The sequence below is a fragment of the Antechinus flavipes genome, chromosome 1 (genome assembly GCF_016432865.1).
Source record: "Antechinus flavipes isolate AdamAnt ecotype Samford, QLD, Australia chromosome 1, AdamAnt_v2, whole genome shotgun sequence".
Lineage (NCBI taxonomy): Eukaryota > Metazoa > Chordata > Mammalia > Dasyuromorphia > Dasyuridae > Antechinus > Antechinus flavipes.
In genome coordinates this window covers 227,697,194-227,717,537 of record NC_067398.1, presented here as the reverse complement: position 1 = coordinate 227,717,537, position 20,344 = coordinate 227,697,194, and the positions used below count along the sequence as shown (strand labels likewise).

General features: G+C 41.9%; 3 protein-coding genes across 14 annotated transcripts in view; 2 read left to right on the top strand and 1 right to left on the bottom strand.

The window, feature by feature from the left end:
• Positions 1 to 3,970, top strand: part of UBE2R2 (ubiquitin conjugating enzyme E2 R2) — a 106,952-nt gene extending 102,982 nt beyond the window's left edge. Inside the window, exon 5 of the mRNA XM_051997282.1 lies at positions 343 to 3,970. Coding sequence (XP_051853242.1) covers positions 343 to 562 — 220 coding nt within the window. The 3' untranslated portion in view covers positions 563 to 3,970. The remainder of the gene's footprint in view (positions 1 to 342) is intronic.
• LOC127561895 (tubulin polyglutamylase complex subunit 2-like) overlaps positions 1 to 20,344 on the top strand; it is an 877,998-nt gene that overhangs the window by 391,345 nt on the left and 466,309 nt on the right. The gene's annotated exons all lie outside the window — the stretch shown is intronic.
• UBAP2 (ubiquitin associated protein 2) overlaps positions 8,631 to 20,344 on the bottom strand; it is a 121,679-nt gene continuing 109,965 nt past the window's right edge. For 5 of the 10 annotated variants that reach the window (XM_051997136.1, XM_051997088.1, XM_051997111.1 and 2 more), the window contains exons 18-29: positions 20,269 to 20,338; positions 19,647 to 19,842; positions 18,251 to 18,342; positions 17,188 to 17,238; positions 13,258 to 13,287; positions 12,830 to 12,908; positions 11,925 to 12,130; positions 11,106 to 11,205; positions 10,913 to 11,020; positions 10,483 to 10,550; positions 9,912 to 10,103; positions 8,631 to 9,718 (exon numbers count right to left, since the gene is read on the bottom strand). In XM_051997136.1, coding sequence (XP_051853096.1) covers positions 9,623 to 9,718; positions 9,912 to 10,103; positions 10,483 to 10,550; positions 10,913 to 11,020; positions 11,106 to 11,205; positions 11,925 to 12,130; positions 12,830 to 12,908; positions 13,258 to 13,287; positions 17,188 to 17,238; positions 18,251 to 18,342; positions 19,647 to 19,842; positions 20,269 to 20,338 — 1,288 coding nt within the window. In that variant the 3' untranslated portion in view covers positions 8,631 to 9,622. The remainder of the gene's footprint in view (positions 9,719 to 9,911; positions 10,104 to 10,482; positions 10,551 to 10,912; positions 11,021 to 11,105; positions 11,206 to 11,924; positions 12,131 to 12,829; positions 12,909 to 13,257; positions 13,288 to 17,187; positions 17,239 to 18,250; positions 18,343 to 19,646; positions 19,843 to 20,268; positions 20,339 to 20,344) is intronic. The other 5 variants (XM_051997157.1, XM_051997149.1, XM_051997128.1 and 2 more) reach the window with 4 other exon arrangements.

Here is a 20,344-nt window from a genome sequence, read left to right as displayed (position 1 = left end):
AACAAAGTCATTTAAAATACCAAATACTATAAACTAAAAATCTAGTCTTCTCTCAAGTTCAACAGAAATTTTTTATATGCCTGCTGTGTCAGTTGCTGGAATCATGATGCTGTACATATTGGGGAAAATAAATAGGGTAACAGTAGTGGCAAAGTAGCCTTGTGTGATTGATCTTTGTTGGAATTTTTCTGAATTAGTGCCTTTGGAAGTATAATGTGACAAGAGCTTGAAAGTCCATTTTTTTGGGAGGAGGAATGGAAGTGGACCAAGTACCCAAGTACATGTAGGCTTAAGGCAGCAAAAGACCCAAAATGTACTACTTTTCTCTCTCCTTCCTTTCAGGAAACAAGTTTTGGCTACTAAAGCTGAAGCAGAAAAGGATGGAGTGAAGGTCCCCACTACACTGGCTGAATATTGCATCAAAACTAAAGTGCCTTCCAATGACAACAGTTCGGATTTACTTTATGACGACTTGTACGACGATGACATTGATGATGAAGATGAGGAGGAAGAAGATGCCGACTGTTATGATGATGATGATTCTGGGAATGAGGAGTCGTGACCTGCTCCCTCTGTGCCCCCTGTACTGCCCAGCCATCTCAGGCCAAAGGGAGCAGCGGTAACTCAGCAGTCCAGTGGCAAAAACCATACACAGGGGGTGGGGAAAACAAATGTGTCTACTGCTGTCTCCTGTTGTGTGGATCTCAGTTTGCTCCTTTTTATGGACCTCTCACTGGAGAGGAAGTAACCCTCCACAGAATGTCTGAATTCTTGCATTCTTTATCCTTCCATCACTGTATTACGATTCCTTTTTTAAAACAAAACCCAAAACTCCCTTCTCACTTCATCTCTACAAAGTGTTCACAGAGAAACACGTTTGGTCTGTGTTTAGATTCTTGAAGAATTAAATACAGTCTCTCATCAAGACGTTTAATGTATTTAAAGCTGGGAACCCATCAGAAGTTGGGTCTTTGGGAGTTCACAAGTGCTGCATATACTGGGTAGCAAAAGAAAAACCGGAAAACAAAACAAAAAACAACCCCACAAAACCTTTAAAAAAAAAAAAAAAAAAAAGAAGCAAATTTGCCAAGGTTCTAGCTGCTCCATTTATGACATTAGTGTGTGCACATTGCATTTAACCTTGTGGTGGTGAATTTTGTTTTCTCCTTTTTTTTAAGGTGTGAGGCAGATGGTATAAGCAACTGTGTGCTGAGCTTGAGGAAATGTGTTACTGAAAGGCACAGTACTACTTTTCCGCCTCTCTGAAACAATCTTATAATCTTATTATTGAGACCTCAGCTATACTGGGGTAGAGAGAAAAATCAGATTTTAAAAAAATTGATTGGGATCTAATGCCTGAATAAATATTCATACTTTACATAGAACTGAGCACTTGGTTGCTATTTATTTTTTAAGGCAGGGGTCTTTTTTGTGGGATTTTTTTGGTGGTGAGAAGGAAGGGTTAAAAAAAAATCACTATGCCATTTGTGAAGATGCTGCTGGGGGGAAAAGGAACTCCTGGGGACAAGCCCCACCAGGAGGGGAAATAGCAACAGCTTTCAGTGGATTTAGAGTAAGTCCTTCCCCACAGGGAACAATCTGATGCTACCTGGTGGGTATGTGTTTGGGTCTTTTAAAGTAGCCGGTTATTATTCAGCCAGTATTAGTCCCAGGAGCATGTCCAGTGTTCTGGTTTTGGTATTTTCATTAAGCTACTACACCTTATAGTGATACGTGTGGATGTGAGTGAGTAGTGACCTGTTACTGCTTTCTTCATTGAATGTAACCTGAACTGATACATTTTCTTCTTGTTAAATCTCCTTTGTCATAGTAAAAGTTCTGCACTGATGGTGGCCTGGCTAGATAGTTCCAGAGGCAGATGTGAATAGCGTGCTCTGAGGGGGAGGGTGACCCTGGGAGGGAAGACCTTATTTAACTGCAGGCAGTAGTCGATGAGCCCTGTGGAGTCTGTGTCTGACTTGAAGCATCATTTATAGTCGAGTTCCCTTTTCTCTTCTTTAGGGAAACTTGTGAGAAGGTGGGGGCATTCCCTTGGTAAACTTTGTTCTGGAAAGCGCTGCTGTTAATATATTCCGGGCCTAACTTGTATCTGTCTTAATTAAATCAACAGATGGGGTCCTGGCTGACCTTTGACAATTAGGGATTTCAGAATTGGGGAGTTTCTGTCAGGGTAAAGGTGCGTATTTTCCTTCTGTGGCAGGGGAAGGTAAAGCAATGAAGAAAGACCCCCTAGATTGTTCAAGGTTTCACACACCAAGTGAAGGGAATAAAGGGAGCACTGACCAGAGTCCTATCTTGAATGCATGCGCTTCACTAGTTCTTTTACTTGGCACTACCCTTTTGTAATGTTCTTCAGTAAGAAAATCCTAGCTGCATCCCAGGGATCCTGTAGTGGCTAGGGATTAAGAGGTAATAATGCACTCTTACTTCACTTCCCTTCCTTTCTGATCTCAGGGTTTTCATTAGCTCTTGAATTTCTTGCTTTTTTGCCTTGCCCTGGGCTATCCTGAAACCAGCGAGGTGCTGGTTCTATCTCCTGGGGGAGTGGGTTGGGACAAGTTCTTTTTAAACAGAAATTGAGGAGAATTTGCTGGGCCCTGTGCCAGCACTTGCTGCTAGTCACCCCTCATTAAACATCCTTCTAAAGCCTGGGCTTTTTAACTCCCTTGTTAATGACTTGAGGATTTCAGGGGCCCTTAAGTTATCCTAACCTGTCCCAGTGACGTCCTCCAGTGCCCAGCAGCTGAGTCAAAAGTTGCTCATTTTTGTTCTTTCTCACAGATTCTCCTAGGGGTTGTATATCCCTTGCTGCTGGGAAATCCTACAAGCCAGTCTTGGCTCCTTTTTATTTCAGAGTTGCTGCTGAGCCCTGGCTGAGGCTGTATCCATCTTCATAATTTCTATCAGCCTCTACTGCATGTTGACTCAGGGAGCCAAAGATGGACGGATGGTAGAGAACGTTAGGTGGAGCTTCTGGCTTAGCCTTTTGGTGTGTTAAAACTTATCGAGTGTGTGGCTACTATCTAATAAGATTGTGTTCAAGAAACACATCTGGGGTGTAATAGCTTTTAAAAAAAACTGTAAGCATTCGTGACAGTCTGACTCTGAATCCAGTGTGTACATCCCAGGGACTTCTGAGAACATGTCTCATGTAAACAGCGTTGGTGGCAGCCTATGCTATCTGTGGGGAAATGGCCAAGGGTGGTTCATGTTTCCTATTTCCCTTTTGTGGAGGTTAAGGGGAGGTGATTCAAGGGCCAGAGGTTCAGGCCAGATCATTGTGACGAGTAACTATGCCAATGACTTGGTTTGAAATGAGGATGCTGCATCTTTCAGGATCTGCTTCCCTTTGTACTATGAGAGACCTTATTATAGATGATCTCCAGTGACTTGTATATTCAGGCTTGGTGGTAGAAGATGCATTATCATGATACTTTTGTTGGTCCCCCTGTCCCTCTGCTTTATTTTAAAAACATTTCCATTCTCTCCCTCTTCCCCTCAACACCTTCCCCCCCACCCCATCCCCCATCACTTCCTCTCTGTTACACCCAAGTGTGATTTATTTGTTAACTTGCTGGTTTCTGTTGTTTTGGAGACACACAAGCAAAGTAAGACTTAGATAAAAATATCTTAGAAATTGAGGGGGAAAAGTTTACCTTAACTATAACATTCTTGCTTTTCTTATCCCATCCTTTTCCCATCCTGATGAACAAGGTTTACATTATTAAAACAAGATTCAGATGCAACTTTCAACTGTTCTGAAACCAGCAGGATGCATTAGACTTAGTAATTTTCGAAGCTAAAATTCTAGATGTTTTCCTTTTTTCTTCAGTATTATAATTTACCAGAAAGGATTAACTGATGCATTTTGTGTTGTCCTCCCCATTAGTAGTTTATTTTTGTCTTTTCTGCACATCTGTCTACTAATAAAATGTGAAATAAAATATAATACCTGTATTGTTACTTCCCCATGGAATGATCCGCTTTTTTCCCTGGGTTCAATTTTTTTTGAAGTTTTCAGTATCTCTATTGTTTCCCTTGAGTCTGTGCACCCACCTGGGTAATTGCTGTAAAGTTACTTCCTGGAATGTTGGTGTACGGTTAACTCACTTCCTAGAGAAACCAACCCTCTCACCTTGCAGCTAAAGGTGAGCCTAAGCAACAGATCTGTCTGCCTGGAAAATCATCATACTTCACATTTCCAAGCTATTTAATCGGTATTTCAAAGAAACAGTTCTGCTTTCTTTTCTACTACACTTCCCCTCTTTATAGATATTAAAGCTTATGGGCATGCCCTGGAAATAGCTGGAGTCAAGAAATATTTATTATGAAACTAAGAATATTGGTGTTGCTTGGTGGTGGGATGGTAGCTGAAGGATGTAACATTGTGTTTGCTATTTCGGTGTATAATTTGTTCACCGGCTTCAACGGTGAGTATACCTGTCAATAAATTGTGGGTTTGGATGAGGAGGAGACACTAATTACATGAGAAGAATTATGTTTTAAATGTTGTGTGATAGTTTGCTTATCCTTTTCTTTTAGCCAAGGTAAGTAATGATAGTGTCTTTTGACAACATGACTTCATCACTTCAGTTTTTTTTTTTGCTGCTGCTGCTGCTGCTTGCCCACTCCCAGTATCTAAGAACCTTCTGAAACTAAGATGGAGAGGTAGAATTGGTCAGTGTTCTTGGACATTTGGATTATGTAGGTGATTCTCCACCAACCAAGAAGTTTCCGTAGTAGTTTGGACAGGGCTTCTTAGTCAATCTTAGTGAAACTCTAAACCCAAAAGTTTTTATAGCTTAAAATTTTTTAGGAAATTAGGCTGAGACAATGATAGTTTCATCCCACATGGGCAGTACAATCTCATTCTCTCTATAAAGACATACTCAAAGCAGCTGCACTCAGAGAATGATGGTTCGAAGACAAACTCAGAATAAAAAGAATTTATATATTTAAAAGAATAATCACATTCTAGGAACACACTTATATACCTGGAAGCAACTGAATACTTGGATTTCGTTTTTTTAGAGTATTTAATTTGGCATACTAGGAAAGACAAAAGTCCTGAAATCAGAAAGAACTTAATACTTTTGTCTTTCCTACCGTGTTTTCCCGATAATAAGACCTATACCGAAAATAAGCCCTCCCCTTACTGTGTAAGATTCCTCTAAAATAAGCCCTATTGAGATTGCTACTGTAGTGAAGGTGAATCGCACGCTGCACTCCGAGCTGCATCCAATCAGCTGCAGCAGTGAGCGCATCATCCTCCTCTTCCCCAGTGATTTGCTTGCTGGCGCCATTGAGAGTATTAAAATAAGCCCTCTGGTGTTTTTTCTGTCCAAAAAAATAAGACAGTGTCTTATTATCGGGGAAACACAGTAGTATGCCAATTATTAAGATACTGCTTCCTATGAAGCAGCATGAAGGTCTATTTTTGAAGCAATTTAAAACTAAGGGCTTCTAGATGTTTTGAGTCTGTCTTAAGTCATAAATCAGTGGAGAAAAGAAGAGCCCCCAGACTTACACTAGTCCTTCAAATCTTTCCTTCCAATACATCAGTATTCAGATTCAAAAATAAACTAGTGTTTAGGACTAATTTGATTATTAACTCATTTTGTTTAAACATCTGTCTGGTTTATTACTGTAATTTTCCCTCCAATATAACTAAAACTTTTAATTAAAGTATTAATGCTTTCATAGGAGACTCTCTAAACTTATCAGATATACAACCTCATAGCCACCCATCCTTTTTTTTTTTTTTTTAAATTATTTATTTTACATCATCTTGTGCTTAACTTGCATAGAGAAAATAGATCAATGAATTGGGCTTGCAACTGAAAAAAGCTAGAAAAAGAACAAATTAAAACCCCTCAAATATCAAACGTGAAATTCTAAAAATAAAAGGAGAGATCAATAAAATTGAACTCTTGAATAAAAAAAGTTGGATTTATGAAAAAACCAACAAAATAGATAAACCTTTAGTTAATTTGATTAGAAAAAGGTAAGAGGAAAATCATTAGTCTCAAAAATGAAAAGGAAAACCACTCAGAGGAAACGAGCAATTATTAGGAGTTAACTTTGCCCAACTTCATGCCAATAAATTTTAAAACCTAAGTGAAATGGAGGAATACCTACAAAATACAGATTGTTTTAACAGAGGAATTAAACAGTCCCACTTTAGAAAAATGGAACAAGCTATTAACTCCCTAAGAAAAAAATCCCCAGGACCAGATGGATTTACATATGAATTCTACCAAACATTTAAAGAACAATTTCCAATATGGTATAAACTTATCTGAAAAAATAGGGAATGAAGGACTCCTACCAAATTCCAATACGGTATAAACTATCTGAAAAAATAGGGAATGAAGGACTCCTACCAAATTCCTTTTATGATAGACTATATAGTACTGATATCTAAACCAGGTGGGACAAAAACACAATTACATCATCTTGGTCAAAAAAATGTTAAAGGTGAGTAATATATAGCCCAGAACAAATGGCACACAGATGATTCACTGTGATGCATTAAAGGTGACTTCAGCTACTGGAAGCAGTCACTGATGGATATTGTTATCTTATATAAAATCTGACTCTTCATTTGTTCATAGGGAACCCATCTAGCATTCTGCCAGTATTTGACCTGTACCTCTTCACCTTACTAGATCTAACTATTGTGATAACTTTAGAAACAATGGACAAATTAAGTTTTCTACCACTCTAATGTCACATTGCCTGAAATATTTTTGCATTTTATTACTGTGGGTTAAATGTTGCATAATTCAGGCTCATTTTTAAAAAGTAAGGCAGAACAGCCTACATGTGAAGAAATCAATTTTTTTTCAGGCTAAATGTTAGGGACTTTCTTGAAACATTTGTCCATAATTTTGTCATTCCAAATTATTTTTTTAAAGATGCCTTTTATGTTTCAAAATTCCTTTTTATATCAAAATTATTCCCCTTGTAACTGCAATGACAAAGGATCCACAACATCAAAAAAAAAAAAAAAGGTTAAGAGTCGCCAATCTTATCTACTCTCTATTACAAATGAAGTTTAGGGATAATGATTTGCCCTAAAAGTTAGGAGGTTCTAACTTTGATTATCCCTGCTGTCTAATCAGTCTTTTTAAGAATAGATGAAAATACAATTCCATATTGACAGACTGGATGATGTTCAGACTCGGCAGTCATATGAGTTGATTTCAATAGTGGTCTGTATAGGAGCATCACTGTTGTCTTTGTTCCTATAAAATTGTTTTTGTTTTGAAATCAGTTGAAGAGCTAGATCTGCAGATAAACGCAATAGAAATCCCTACTGCATGACAAGATCCAAAATGATCTTAATGGGTTAAACCTCATAAAATTCACATACTTTTGGGTTTTAAAATTCAAGCTTCACAGGTATAAAATGGGAGGGATGGGGGGGGGGGGGGGGGAGAGGAGCGAACACTCAAGCAGTCATTCCAAGTTGGCGTTATTTGACACAAAACCACTAATGGAATCTTGGACTGTGCTGAGCCATAGCTTAATATAGAATATCTGGGTACCAACAGATTAAAACAATTTACATTTATAATCAGAAGGGCAACAGGATGGTAATGGTACTTGATAGGATCAGTTTTGAAATAAGTAGGCATGAAGCTTAAAAAAAGACTTGATGATGGCTTTCATTTCCAAGTGTTTGAAGGACTACGATCACGATGAGGAAGAATTAGATTTTATTCTGTTTCTCCATAGAGAAGGAGATCAGAAGTCACGAGTTGCAAATGAGCCAATTTAGATTCCCCAGTTGTGGAGGTCTACTTGTCGTATTACAAGTATGTGAAGATGATTACTTTTTTGTTTGCACTAGATGGTTGCAAAGTTCCAGTCCTCAATTTTTTTGGATACTATTTATTTTAGTTTTATTCCTGTCTTTTTTTTCTTGCCCTGAATGTTTCACTAGCACTTATAAGCACACCTAAACTTTCTCCAAATAGTCCAACTCTGGATATCCATTCTGTGAACTACTTTTCCACGCCTTCAGCAACTACCCTTATTTATTCATGACATGCCATTGCAGCCAAATTTTCATAATTCACTACTTATTAGCTCTGCAGCATTGACTTCACTCTAGAGTGGACTTATGACACTAATACCCAAACAACACTGTGTCTGCTAGATGAAATCCTTTCTTCAAAGGAAAGGAAGGTCTGGTACCATCTTCATAAAGCAGTTCTTTCTTAGAACTTTTTTGCCATCTTATGTGTCCTTTTCAAATAATTCCATTTGGAAGGGCTAAAAAAGCCAATTGTTTTTCACCTTTGAGGAAAAGCTTGAGATGCTTTTCATATTTGGATAGATGAGGTTTGCTCAAAGCAAGGCAACCTAGGTTGAGAATAGGAATCAAGTAGAGTAATTCAACAGGTTTGATTCCTAGAGATTGTGGTAGCCTCAACAGAAGTTCACTCCAGGCATTTTCAACTCATCCTGCCCTGGTCTAATGAAGGAATGCCTCCTATTCTGAGATGGAATTAATGCCTTAAACTGATGTGGGAGTGGCAGAAGCCATTTATGTTCAAATCTGTGCCAAGTGACCCCAATCAAATGACAATCACGAGAAGACGTATATTTTCAGAACTTTATTATGTGGAGTTTGGGCTAAAAAGAAATGAAACTTCTGAAACAGTCACCCAATTGGTGCAGGACGGTAGGAACAAAGCCTGTGTTCCTTTTGTGTTGGAGGGGACTTATCTTTTGAAAGAGAGGATGGGGGGAGTAGTTGGCCCTACTTTGTGGGCACTGGCCAGGTACAAGAGTGGGGACAGTTTCAGAAATTACACAGGCCCTGAGGCCCGGATGGTTGGGGGGATTAGGGCGAGGGAAGAGTTCTTGGAGGGTGGAGGGGTCCCCTACACAGACACACGGCCCATGTCGGATTTCACCTTAGGGAGGGGATGGGAAACTTCTGCTGTCATCCGGCCAGAGTGAACGCCAACAGGCTGGGGGAAGAGATGGGATGCGACGAATGACAGAACGGTGGTTTAAAAAAAAAAAAAAAAAACAAACGGCAAAACCAACGTAAGGAGTGAAAATTCAATGGCATGTAAAGGAGAAGAGAGGAGAAAAGAACATAACAAAACATCTTGATTCTTCATGTGTACCAGGCCCTTCCAAACCTGAAATGCCTTGGCGGAGGGCCCCTTCCCTTCCCCCCTTCATCCCACTCCCTTCCCATGCCTATCAGAGCAAGTGGGACAGAGTGGAAACCCAGAGAGTTGGGGGGTGGGGGAGGGGAGAGGGAAGGGGTGTCAAAAGAGAGGCAAGGGGGAAGGGGAGGATCCTCTTTCCCAAAGGAGAGCACACAGCTGCAGGCTGCAGCCACCACAAGGATGTAAGTTTCTATGACATTTACAAATACATACATAAATATATTACATACAACAGTGAATCAGGGGCAGGCAGAAAGATGCTTCCCCCAGACGGACTCTTGGCTGAGACAGTTACTGTTTCTCCATAAGGATTCTTCTAAATAAAATGATGTCAGTCTCCAAGAATGGGTCTCTGTGTTGGTTCTCCTCTCAGGTCCAATGTCTTCCCCCTCCCCCCGGCAGGGGGCTCAGTTTGTCCAGTATGGAGAACTGCCATAGGTGGGTTTGGTGGCCTGAGACTTTGGCTGCAGGGTGCTGGGTTGGCTACGCTGGCCAGAGCCACCCTGCAAAGTTAAAGCCCCAGACTGTCAGTGCCTAAACAGGTCATCTGCCCCAGAGGCAGGAGGATGAGAGTCCCCCAGTCCTTTTGATCTCCAGCCCAACCCAGGCTCCCCCCCTTGGATCAAGTCAGTGACTGAACATTTCTGTGAATCCTGGGAGGGGAGAGGGGGAGTCCTGGAGCTTAGATGGACTCACCTGCCCGTCCTGCTGGAGGTGGTGATGTAGCATCTGGGAGTGGGGCTGCTGGTGGGCAGGCAGGATATGCAGGAACGGGGCCGGAGCATAACCAGGGGCGGCACCAGGGGTCAATGGGCCTGTGGAGCCCAGGGCTGAGGGCAGGCTGAATGGTGGTGGGGTGCCCGCGTGGAATCCCTGTTTGTCAAATGTCTGCAATGTGGATAGGTAGGGGGGAGGGTGATACATTTATTTAATAAGTAGGAGAGCAGGGATGCTAAGTGTTTCCCACTAGGCTACAACTCCACTGCCTCTTCAGCTTGGTCTTTCCTCACCTAAATGGAATGGGGTTTTAAAGACCACCTAGCCCGATCCCTCATTTTACCTTTGAGGAAACAGAATCAGGAAGGGTGAAGTAAGTTATAAGCGGGGGAGCCAAGATTTCCCTGCATGGCACAGAGTGTCCCAGTGTATCCCGTGGACGTACTATACTTCTTGAGCACAAAAGGAAAGTGGAGGGAACTGGGGCTACACTGGGACTTAAGCATAAAGTCCAGTTTCCTACCCTCCACCCCCCCTTCCTATAACTCACCTGAGTCTTGTTGTACACAGAACCAGCTATGTCAGGCACACCTGTATTACTTGAGGTCACTGACACCCCTGTGAAATAAAAAGCAGCTGTTCCCCCAAGGAGACCCATCTCAGGGCTCCCTAGGGTCCCGCTCCAATGCCAGAGTAAGGGATTACAAAATGCTGGGTTAGATCTCAGCCACAGCTGCAGATGCTCACTGCCTAATACTAACAATGAACTGAGTTTAGTCCATAAAAACAAACCCCATCCCACCAAATTAAAAAACCAAGCCCATTCCTCATCTTCCTCAAAAAAAAAAAAAAAAAAAAAAAAAAAGGTGGATTCAGCAGCTGCTGAGAAATTGCCAGTGGAATATGGGGAGCTCTACATGGCTCTTCAGGGTAAGGCAGAGAGAAAAGGGGTATGGTCCAGGTCAAAGTCCAGGCGCTACCTTTTCCAGGTCCAGAACCAGCAGACTTGTTTTGTGCGGGTGATGAACCGCTGTAGGCTCCTTTGCTATAATCTCCAGCAGCTGTCCCTTGGGTCAAATCATCATAACCTGCCAGGCAATTAGGAAAGGTGAGCACAGTAGGCTATAGAGGAACCCCAGCCCTAAGTCCTCTTTCCTGGGCCTGCCCCCTCACCTGCTCCATAGCTGTGTTGGCCATAACCACTGGCCTGCTGAAAGGGGGCGGTGGCGGTGTTCAGATTCACTCCATGCTGTTTAGCTGAAGCAGGAGGGACCTGAAGAGGCAGGGAGACACAACTCTGGGGCAAGAACAGATAAGCAGCGACACCTGTGCTTTTCTTTCTCCATGCCTTCACATATATAGGCTTTCCACATGAGTGGAGGGAGGCCTGACTTATCAACCCTAGTATTTGCTCTTCTCTGTCCTCAAGACGGTAACAAACTCTACGAGTTATGAAACAGAATGCGTTTTCGGAAAAGGATTTTTCTAAGACGGGGGCAACTTTTTTTTTTTTTAACAGATTAAAAAAACTGCTCCCAAAAGGCATGAGAAATGAGTTTCCTAGTGGGTTTGGGATAGCTGAAGTGATATTCTAGCTACTGAAAATGGCAATGTGTGAAGCAACCCAGAAGAACAAGGACCCAAGACTGACCGATCAAATTCTATCTCCACTAAGGTGACAAAGCTCTGAGAAAGAAACCAAGGTGTGTTGCAGGAGAAGAATGTCTCGAATGGCATTATCTGATTAAGAATAGCTACTGAGGAAGCAGAAAGTCAAGGACATTTGGCCATTCTGGAATCAAGAATGAGAATGAACCTGGTGTCACCTAATTCAATATAGAAAGATCCTTCAAAATAATGCAACCATAAAACCAGTATGGGCCCCAAACTTTCCTCAAGACTACCGACCATTTCTTCTGACACAGCCTTTTTTGCACGGCTGAAACTTATTTTTCTGTCCCCAAACATATACTCTCAGCCCCACATACTCACAAACATGGTTGGCCCATACTGGAAGGCGCTGGGTACACCGGCGTAGTAGGGTAGGCCAGTGTAGCTGTAGCCAGGAGGCAGCGTGGGGTTGAGAAAGGGTTGTTGAGCTGTGTGGTGGGTCTGAGATTGGTTCTGCTGTGGCTGAGCCAGAGTGGTGGTGGGAGCAGGGGATGCAGAATCTCCACGGCCAAACTTAGATACATCACCTGCAGAGGGAAGGCAGCAGGTCCAAGGGCTGATCTCTTCTACTCTGAAGGAAGCAGTCCCAGCCGTGCAGGAGAGTCGTAAGGACATCCAAGGGCATGAAAGCAGGATCCAGGTTTCTTACTAGCTCAGTGCTGGCCCCATGTTGACCACTTCCCGCCTTCTCAAGGCAGCAAGAGAGGCCACAGGAGGACTCTGTCACCGGCCCAATGGAAGATTATACAAGAGGGGATGGGACATAAGGGAAAAGTGACAGTCACTATAACTGTCAAAGTTCCTCCTCTCCAATTTGAGATACAGAAAGGCTGGACCCTCTTGCAAATACACCATCTGATCATAGGATCGTCCAGCCCAAACACTTCTACAGGGCAAGCCTAGGGCCAGACCAGGAAAGCAAGTTACCCAAAGTCACAAAGGGATCCAAACCCAGAAAATCCAGCGTTCTTTTCATTACACCACAGCTGAAAGCAAAAGTTATTAGGGACTGTCCCCTTCACGAGATAGACAAGGAAAGGTCTGAGATCCAACTGCTTTGTGGACAGTCACAAAGTTACCTACAAAGAAAAGATGGGCAAAGAGGATTCTAGTTTACCCAAACCCTAAGTTTTTGGATCAGTATCACAACCTTCAAGTTGGCCCTGGAAGCAGGGGTGGGAGAGAAAAATCCAACTTAATTCCATCTTCCCCAAAAAGGCACAAACCTGAGTATGGGTTATTAGCAAGGCTCCCATCTCTGCCGGTGAGGGTCGCTGGAGCAGGGAATGTAATTCCATAATAATCCTGGAAGAGACACCCCCAAACAACTTGATCAACCCCAAACCACCACAGGAGAGCACAAACCCCCAGCAGGCAGGCACACGGTAGCACCAGAACGCACAGCGATTCCAACACATCTGGGACAGGGTTGGGGCAGGGGTGAGGGATTTCAAGGGGAAGGACAGACAGACAGCCCAGGCATGGTCAGAGTCAGATGGGACCTGGCCAGGATGCCCAGGTACCCAATCCCACACACTCCTGTTTCGTACCTTAACTGGTTGGCTGCAAATGCTACGAGGCCTAAAAAATGCTACTCTTTCCTAAATCAAAGACTCAGAATAGCAGCTAAAAAAGTTGATTGAACAGTACAAACCTGAAAAGGAGTCATCAGTAGAGGAGGTGCCTAAAGGGTTAAAAAGGGGACAGCCAAAAATCAGGGGGGAGATATGTGAGGATTGGGTGGGAGGGCAGACTCCCCCCAGTGCTAACATTAAAGGAAATGATGGACTGAGAGCTTGTTAAGACTCTGGTGTTTGTCTATAATCAGCAACATGACAGTGAGTTATGAAAACCATCACACCCGCCACCCTGGGGCCGAGGCAACCGGGCTGACACTTGTTGAGCACAGGAGGAGGAAAAGGCAGTGATCTACATATGAGCAGCAGCAGCAGCAGCAGCAGCAGCAGCAGAGAAGGCAAAGTTCAGCAAGGGCCCCCACCATCTCCCTAAGGGGGCTGGGATAGAAGAGGAGAAGTCTCATGCCATGATGTTGCTGCCCCATCCAGCCTTCCTACAGAGTGAGATAGCCCTGGTACAAAACTCAGGGAGCACAGCTACCTCCAACAGGTTAACAGCTAGCCCCTGTGGGGCCAGCAGCCACAAAGCCACCATGTACTTTGGTTGAAGTTGGGTAGGGTAACATTTTGACCTGATTAAAGGCACTTTTGGTGGAGAGTTGGTCATGAAAAACTGGCTAGAAGGTCTCAATTTCTTATCTTTAAATTGGATAGGGAAGACCTACTGAATAATATGAAAACCAACTCACACCCCATGGAATACAGGCAGAAGCGAGCCGCCAAAGCCACCCAAGTGCGGCTGTACAGCATAAGAAATTATAAGATAATGCACATTTAAAGTGCTTTATAGTTTATAAAGTTTTCCTCATAACAATCCCCCCGTGGGGCAGTGTAGGTATTACCACCATTTTACAGATGAAGAAACTAAGACTCAGATGTTAAATGATTTGTCTGAAGTAGTAGAGTTAGGAAATAACAAAGTCAGGACATATCCTGGGATTTACTGACTTTTGGGTCAGTGGTCCTCTCACTACACCACTGGCTTCTCGGAAGATGAGTCCCACCCTATTGGCTAATGCACACATGTCACTGCTCTGTTTCACTTGGTTGTGTCTAATAGAAAAAAAAAAACAACTTGGGGAAATGATAACTTCCCTCTTCCTTCTCCTCTTCTCCTGGACAGGAAGCAGACATGACTAACTAAGAATTTAAAATGGTGTCATTTGGGGGAGGGGAGGAAGAGAGGAGAGAGGAGAGAGGTATTAATGAGATCTGGCCTTCAAAACTAAGACCATGTTAAGATTCAACTAGACTCCTAAGGGAATCATCTCCCATGTGGCCACAGCTTCCATGAGTCCAAGACTAAAGACCTTGAGCTTGAATGAATCTGGCCTTAAGGTTCATCAGGGGATGTATCACCAGTGCTAACTGGTTAGAAACCAGTGCTCTGAGTTTGCCAAAAAGAAGAGGCACTTGCTTCTTCAGAACTTCTCTTATATGCTATTAAGAGAACATGCTGTGTACGCAATCTTTGAAAGACTTGGGCCTCAAAGTTCCACAGATTAAAAATGGCCAAAGAAAAAAATGAAAATAGAGCCCTTTAAATAGAAAAAATAGGGAAAACCAAGCTAAGGAAAAGAGTCTTATAATTAAATTGACAACCACTGGCCAGATCCCTTCAGCTCGGCTTGCGTTTTCTCATGAGTGTTCCTTTTCACTTCCAATCACCTTACATAGAATTGGCTCCTAATCAATACATCCAACACCTTGGGCTGGAGGTTTTCCTCTGGAGTGTCTCTTAACCATCAAGCACAACTTGCAATTCCCTTAGAAAGCAATAAAGCTCAGGCCAAATGTCAACAAGGTATTAACTTAAAAGATCTATCACCAAGCTTCAGACACCAAAAACACCAATCTCAGATTTGGTGGGAAAAGAGGGGAAAAAAAATTCCCTAGGCAAAAGTGCCTGCAGATCCTTGCCTGGGGGATGGGATGAGCTTTACGGTATGCAAAGTTCCCAGGCTGAAAAAATACTTCCAGAAGACGGAGCATTTTTTAACAGGCAGGAATGACAATTAATGCTCTGCAGCAGATTTGTGAAGAGTAGGAATGAAGTGGTGTACTCAATGGAAATCAATATGAACAATTTTTGAGTAAGAAAGAAAAACCTAAAGAAACCCAAAAATGAGAACGAACAATTTTAATAATTTGGCCCTTGGCAATATATGTAGGCCTGCTTATGATACCAATGGAGAAATAAATTCTCAATTTAGGATGCAGGATTTTTAAAACTACTTTTTATCCACTGTAACTATATTTTGTCAAAGTTTGTTCAGTAACATTTTCCAAATTCAGAATGACTGACTTAAGAGTTAAGGAATTGCTTAAAAAAATTTTTTTTTTGCAAAGTTCAGAAGAGATTTGGAAAATGAGAATTAACAAGAGAAAAACTGCTGTGGATTTTCAATCTAGTGAAGACCAAAGGAATCACAAGATTAGAACCAGCTATTCTCCATCTAAATGGTGGAGAAATGTAAATCTGCTTGGGATAGTTTTAAAGAATTCTAGCTGAAAGGGAGAGGACAGCTATTCCATGCCCTAGAAACACCTCCTAAAGATGAGGTAGTTGCTTCTAGAATGGGAGCCGTATAAAATGAAGGTTGGTGTTTATAGTTAAGTAAATTTTATCCTTGTGACATACTTGGTCTGAAAAATAGGAGCATGGACATCTTTATATTCAGTCCACAAGAGGGAAAGCAAATATTTTGGGCTCTTAGCAACTAACGAACCTAAAAAAACTTTAAGGGTCAAACCTGGATTTGGAATCAAAGACTGCAACAATCCTTTAGTCCAGTTTTCAAGTTCCATGGATGAGGAAAATTGTTTTCCCAACAAACAGGACTGTTTTCACGCTATCCAAACTACCTAATGATTACGTTTTTGACTGGGTATTGAAGGAGGAAAAGGAGATAAAAGAAATTCAAATGGCCCATCTAAGAAAGGTCAGTTAATGTAATGTATGAAGTAACATCCACTAACAATGGGTATTGTTTTAAAGAAAAGAATAGAGAGTTAAGGTAATAATAGAATAAATAGGGAAAGAAATAAAGTAGGGAAGAAAAGGAGGGAATGAACTTAAATTGGGACTGATGGAAAAAAAACATAAATCCTGTTAGATTTCCTATTCCTGGGGAATATTAGGGAACTAATAATGATTTTCATTCTCAGGTACTTTGGGGGACAGGAATAGGAGTGGGGTAGATGAGTTTCAGACCTCTGATTTCATTATAGGCCACCCAAAGAGATACTTAATTAAAAACATCACCCAACATAACCTTCATCCCCCTCTCTCCCTTTTAATGTGGGATGCATTCTTTTCTCTTCCCTCAAGATCCAAGATCTGTGGTTCTAAAAACCACAAAATGACTAAGATAACCCAAGACTGAGGCAGATTTATTTGGCCAGGTCCCTCTGAAGCCCCCTCTGAAAGGTATGTTAGGCTCACTCACCAAAGATAAAAAGACTAGGTAAGAAGCCTGGGACTAGGAACGGAAAAGTCAATTCTTTTATCTGAATCTCAAGGAAAAGCAAAAGATAAGTAAAACTATCCTTTTTCTTTCTGGTAATCTTAAGAATCCCCTAAAGTAATGGGCAGCAATTTTTTTTTCAGCTGGAAATTACTAAAGTAAATCTAAGCCATGCCTGTGGAGACCCTGAGCAGGCATAAGGACAAAAGAGGGGGGAGAGGAGGAAGGAAAATATGGTAAGGAAAAAGCAATTATGGGTGAAAGAAAAGAGAAGGAAAGGCAAAAAAGGAGAAAAATGGTAGCTATAGTGAAGAGGGACAGTGTCAGCAAAATGCCTCAGGTGCCTACCCTTGCTTTATGCTGTCTGGCCCATTATGGTGCCGACAGCTGAGGAGCAACAAACACAACATGTGATTAATCTTGCCTGCCATTTTCAGGAGGATAGTTGTGCCACAATCTGACCAACAGTTTCCTACTTACCATTGGTAGCCTGGATTGAAGCATCTGGAGATCATCATAACCATAAATCTGCTTGAAGACAAAGATAAGCAACAAGTCCATTATAACACTCTCCCATCCCTTAGTCACAGATTCCCCCCAAATTTTGAACCCCAGGGAAGAAGTTCAAAACTCTTGCTGGCAAGACACCGTGACAATGGTGTACAAGTACCCAAATGGGGAGAGGAGGGAAACCCAAGGAAGAATAGTTGTTACAACCCAGGAGAGAGATCTAATTTGGACTTTATAAATAACCAACTCACCCACTGGTTTTAACATATAGCTTGCTCCTTGGTGGAAGCCAGGAAAAAGGGAGAAGCCAGCTCTGTGCTGGAGTTGAGATCACCTGGCTCAGCTCCTACAGTCACAGGAAGCCTGGATTTCTAGGTTAGGAATTGGAAGCGCCAGGACTCTCATCGAACTACATCCTTTCCCTCTAACAAGTTAGAGTAAATTAGCAACCATGAACAGGTCGGCTGTCTCTGAGCACAGCTTAATTTTTGGAGAAAATATCTTCAATACAAAGTCTGTATGCTATGTTGTCCCAGGGGTTGAATTTTACAATATTGGGAGACAAGCCCAGCTGTGTTACTCAAATCACTCCTTTTGTGTTCATCAGCCTGTTTCTTTGTGAAATCTGGACTGAAGAGTGAATATACTCCAAGGTTCAGGAAGACTATATAGAATAGCAAGGGGGTGGGAAGAATTAGAGCACTGTTGAACTTCAGGAGGCCCTGACAACTTAAGACTTCCTGGAATAAGCAAAGTCTCTTATGCTTCTGGGGGTAGGGCGCATCATAAGCATAACTCTGGATAAGGTGTAGGCTTGCCCACAATGCCTTACCTGCTAATGTCTGATAAATGGCACTTAGTACAAATTTCCTATATACAAGGAGCATGAACAAGATCGGAAATGAAGTGCCTGTTACAATTCCAGGAGTCAAGACAGGGAGAGCCTGGAATCACCCCCTTTCCGCCTCCACCCCCAAAACTGACCAAGTCAAGGCAGCCAGAGCAGGAGACAAGGTACAAGTAGAATGCTTACTGGGTAGGCAGGCAGGAGTCCTCCAGGACCCACAATGTATTGGTTATGGAGAAGGGGTGGAACACCTTGGGGTAGATTGGGAGGAGCTTTGCCTGTAGAAGCAAAAACAAAACAAAAAAAAGAAACCACCAGTCATGAAAACACTATCAACAGTACTCTATTGGTCCATCAGTGATAAACCTTAAATTCACAAGAAGACAGAATATCTCAGTCAAGTAGGTCCTCTAATACTAACTATATACAAAAGCTTGAATCATATATGTTTCTGCTTGGGAATGGAGTAGCACAACGGAAAGACAATTCAAAGGCTGAGTGCTTGTACTTTACAACTAGATCTCTATCTCCTGACAAAGTTGTAGATCCTAGGGAGCAAAAGTGAAGACATTGCTACTTGAGGTGTGACTGAATTCCATGGGACTGTGAGTGAGTGAGTGAGAAAGAAAGAGAAAGAGAAAGAGAGAAAGAGAGAAAGAAAGAGAGAATATTAAAGTGAGACATCCAATAGTATGTACATGATCAATTTGGGTACTAGTGGGAGAGAACAGGAAATACAAATTGAGTGGGAAAAAAAATCTGCTTTAAAGTCATTACTTTTTTTTAACACTTTGCCACCAGCAATCTGACAACACTTGAATACATTCTTCAAGATAGGGGATTTTAACCTTTTTTTGTGACATGGTTTTCTTTTGACAGTCTGGTAAAGTTTATTGACTCCCTTCTCAGAATAATGCTTTTAAATGCATAAAAGATGAGAAAGGAAGCCAATTAATGAAATACTTTTTAAAAAGCAAGTTCCTAGACCTTGAGTTAAGAACCTCTATCCTATGAGAATACTATTTACATAAGTTATCAGAACTGAAAAAGGCAAAATTTCTATCATACAAAAAAGTCAGAGGGGAAATGAGGCTAGGCAAATTTGAACTTTATATTCAGTGAAGCAGCTAAGCACCAGTTTGTTCTGCTATGTTAAATACTGTACCCTGGGAAAGAACTGCCTACCAGTACAATAATAACTAGATCCCTTATACTTCTACCCCCAAGAGCAACCAACTAGCAGCATTTTCCTTTTGTTACAGCAGAAGAAGAACCCTTTCATCATAGAATAAGGAGTGGCCACTGGAATTCTGGCAACAGAACTTGAAAACTATGTGGAAAAAAGCTGCCATCATTTGTTAAAACTATACCTTTCTTGCATCTCAAAGATTTAACTACTCTGGCTGTTTCTTCTCCCCTTTAAATGAATTCTCAAGGTTCTCCAGATGTATCCATAGTAAAAAGAGACCCAAGAATTCAAATGCCAAGTCTGTCATCATTTGGAAAAATGTCACTCCAAAGTGTCAAGATGCTAACCCGTCTGGTTACTGTAGGGAGAGGCATTAGTGTGTTCATCTAATACCTGAAGAAACTAAAGGAGCTGCCCTGGTGGTTGCACTCGGCATAGACACGCTGGTGACGCTGAGACCAAGGCTGTTTGTAGTGTTCATGCTGTTGGCCATGCTGACAACTGAAGAGGTGGTGCTGGTGGCAGAGGCTGAAGCAGCTGAGAAGGTGGTGGAGGGCTGAAGTGATGCTGCATTCTCAGCACTGGTGTGCTGACAAAACAAAATAAGTTCATGAGTACAACATGACAAACTAAGAGATAAATTCTCCTAAAAACCCAATTCAGAAATTATTAAGGCTATATTTTCACTATGATTCCTGGATTAATTCCAAATGCATTTGGCATCTAGCATTCAGTGACACTGATTAGTGGAGGGCCCAATTATACAATGTAGCTGATTTGCAAATCTTTTATGGGTATCATTTCACTTAAATGGCTAGGAACCTCCCCCCCCCCCCCCCCAAAGAAAATTCGAATGTTTTTGCCTCAGCAAAAAACAGAACAACAACAACAACAACAACAACAACAAAAAAAAAAAACACACCACAGACTACCTTTCAATTTCATGCACATATGCATGAGCATATGCGCGCGCATACACCCACCAATTCTTAGGTAGAAAAAAAAGGACACTTACTGTATGTGATGTACTTGATGACAGTGCTGATGATGCAGAGGAAAGGTTGTTCTGGTGACTGGACAGTGAACTACAA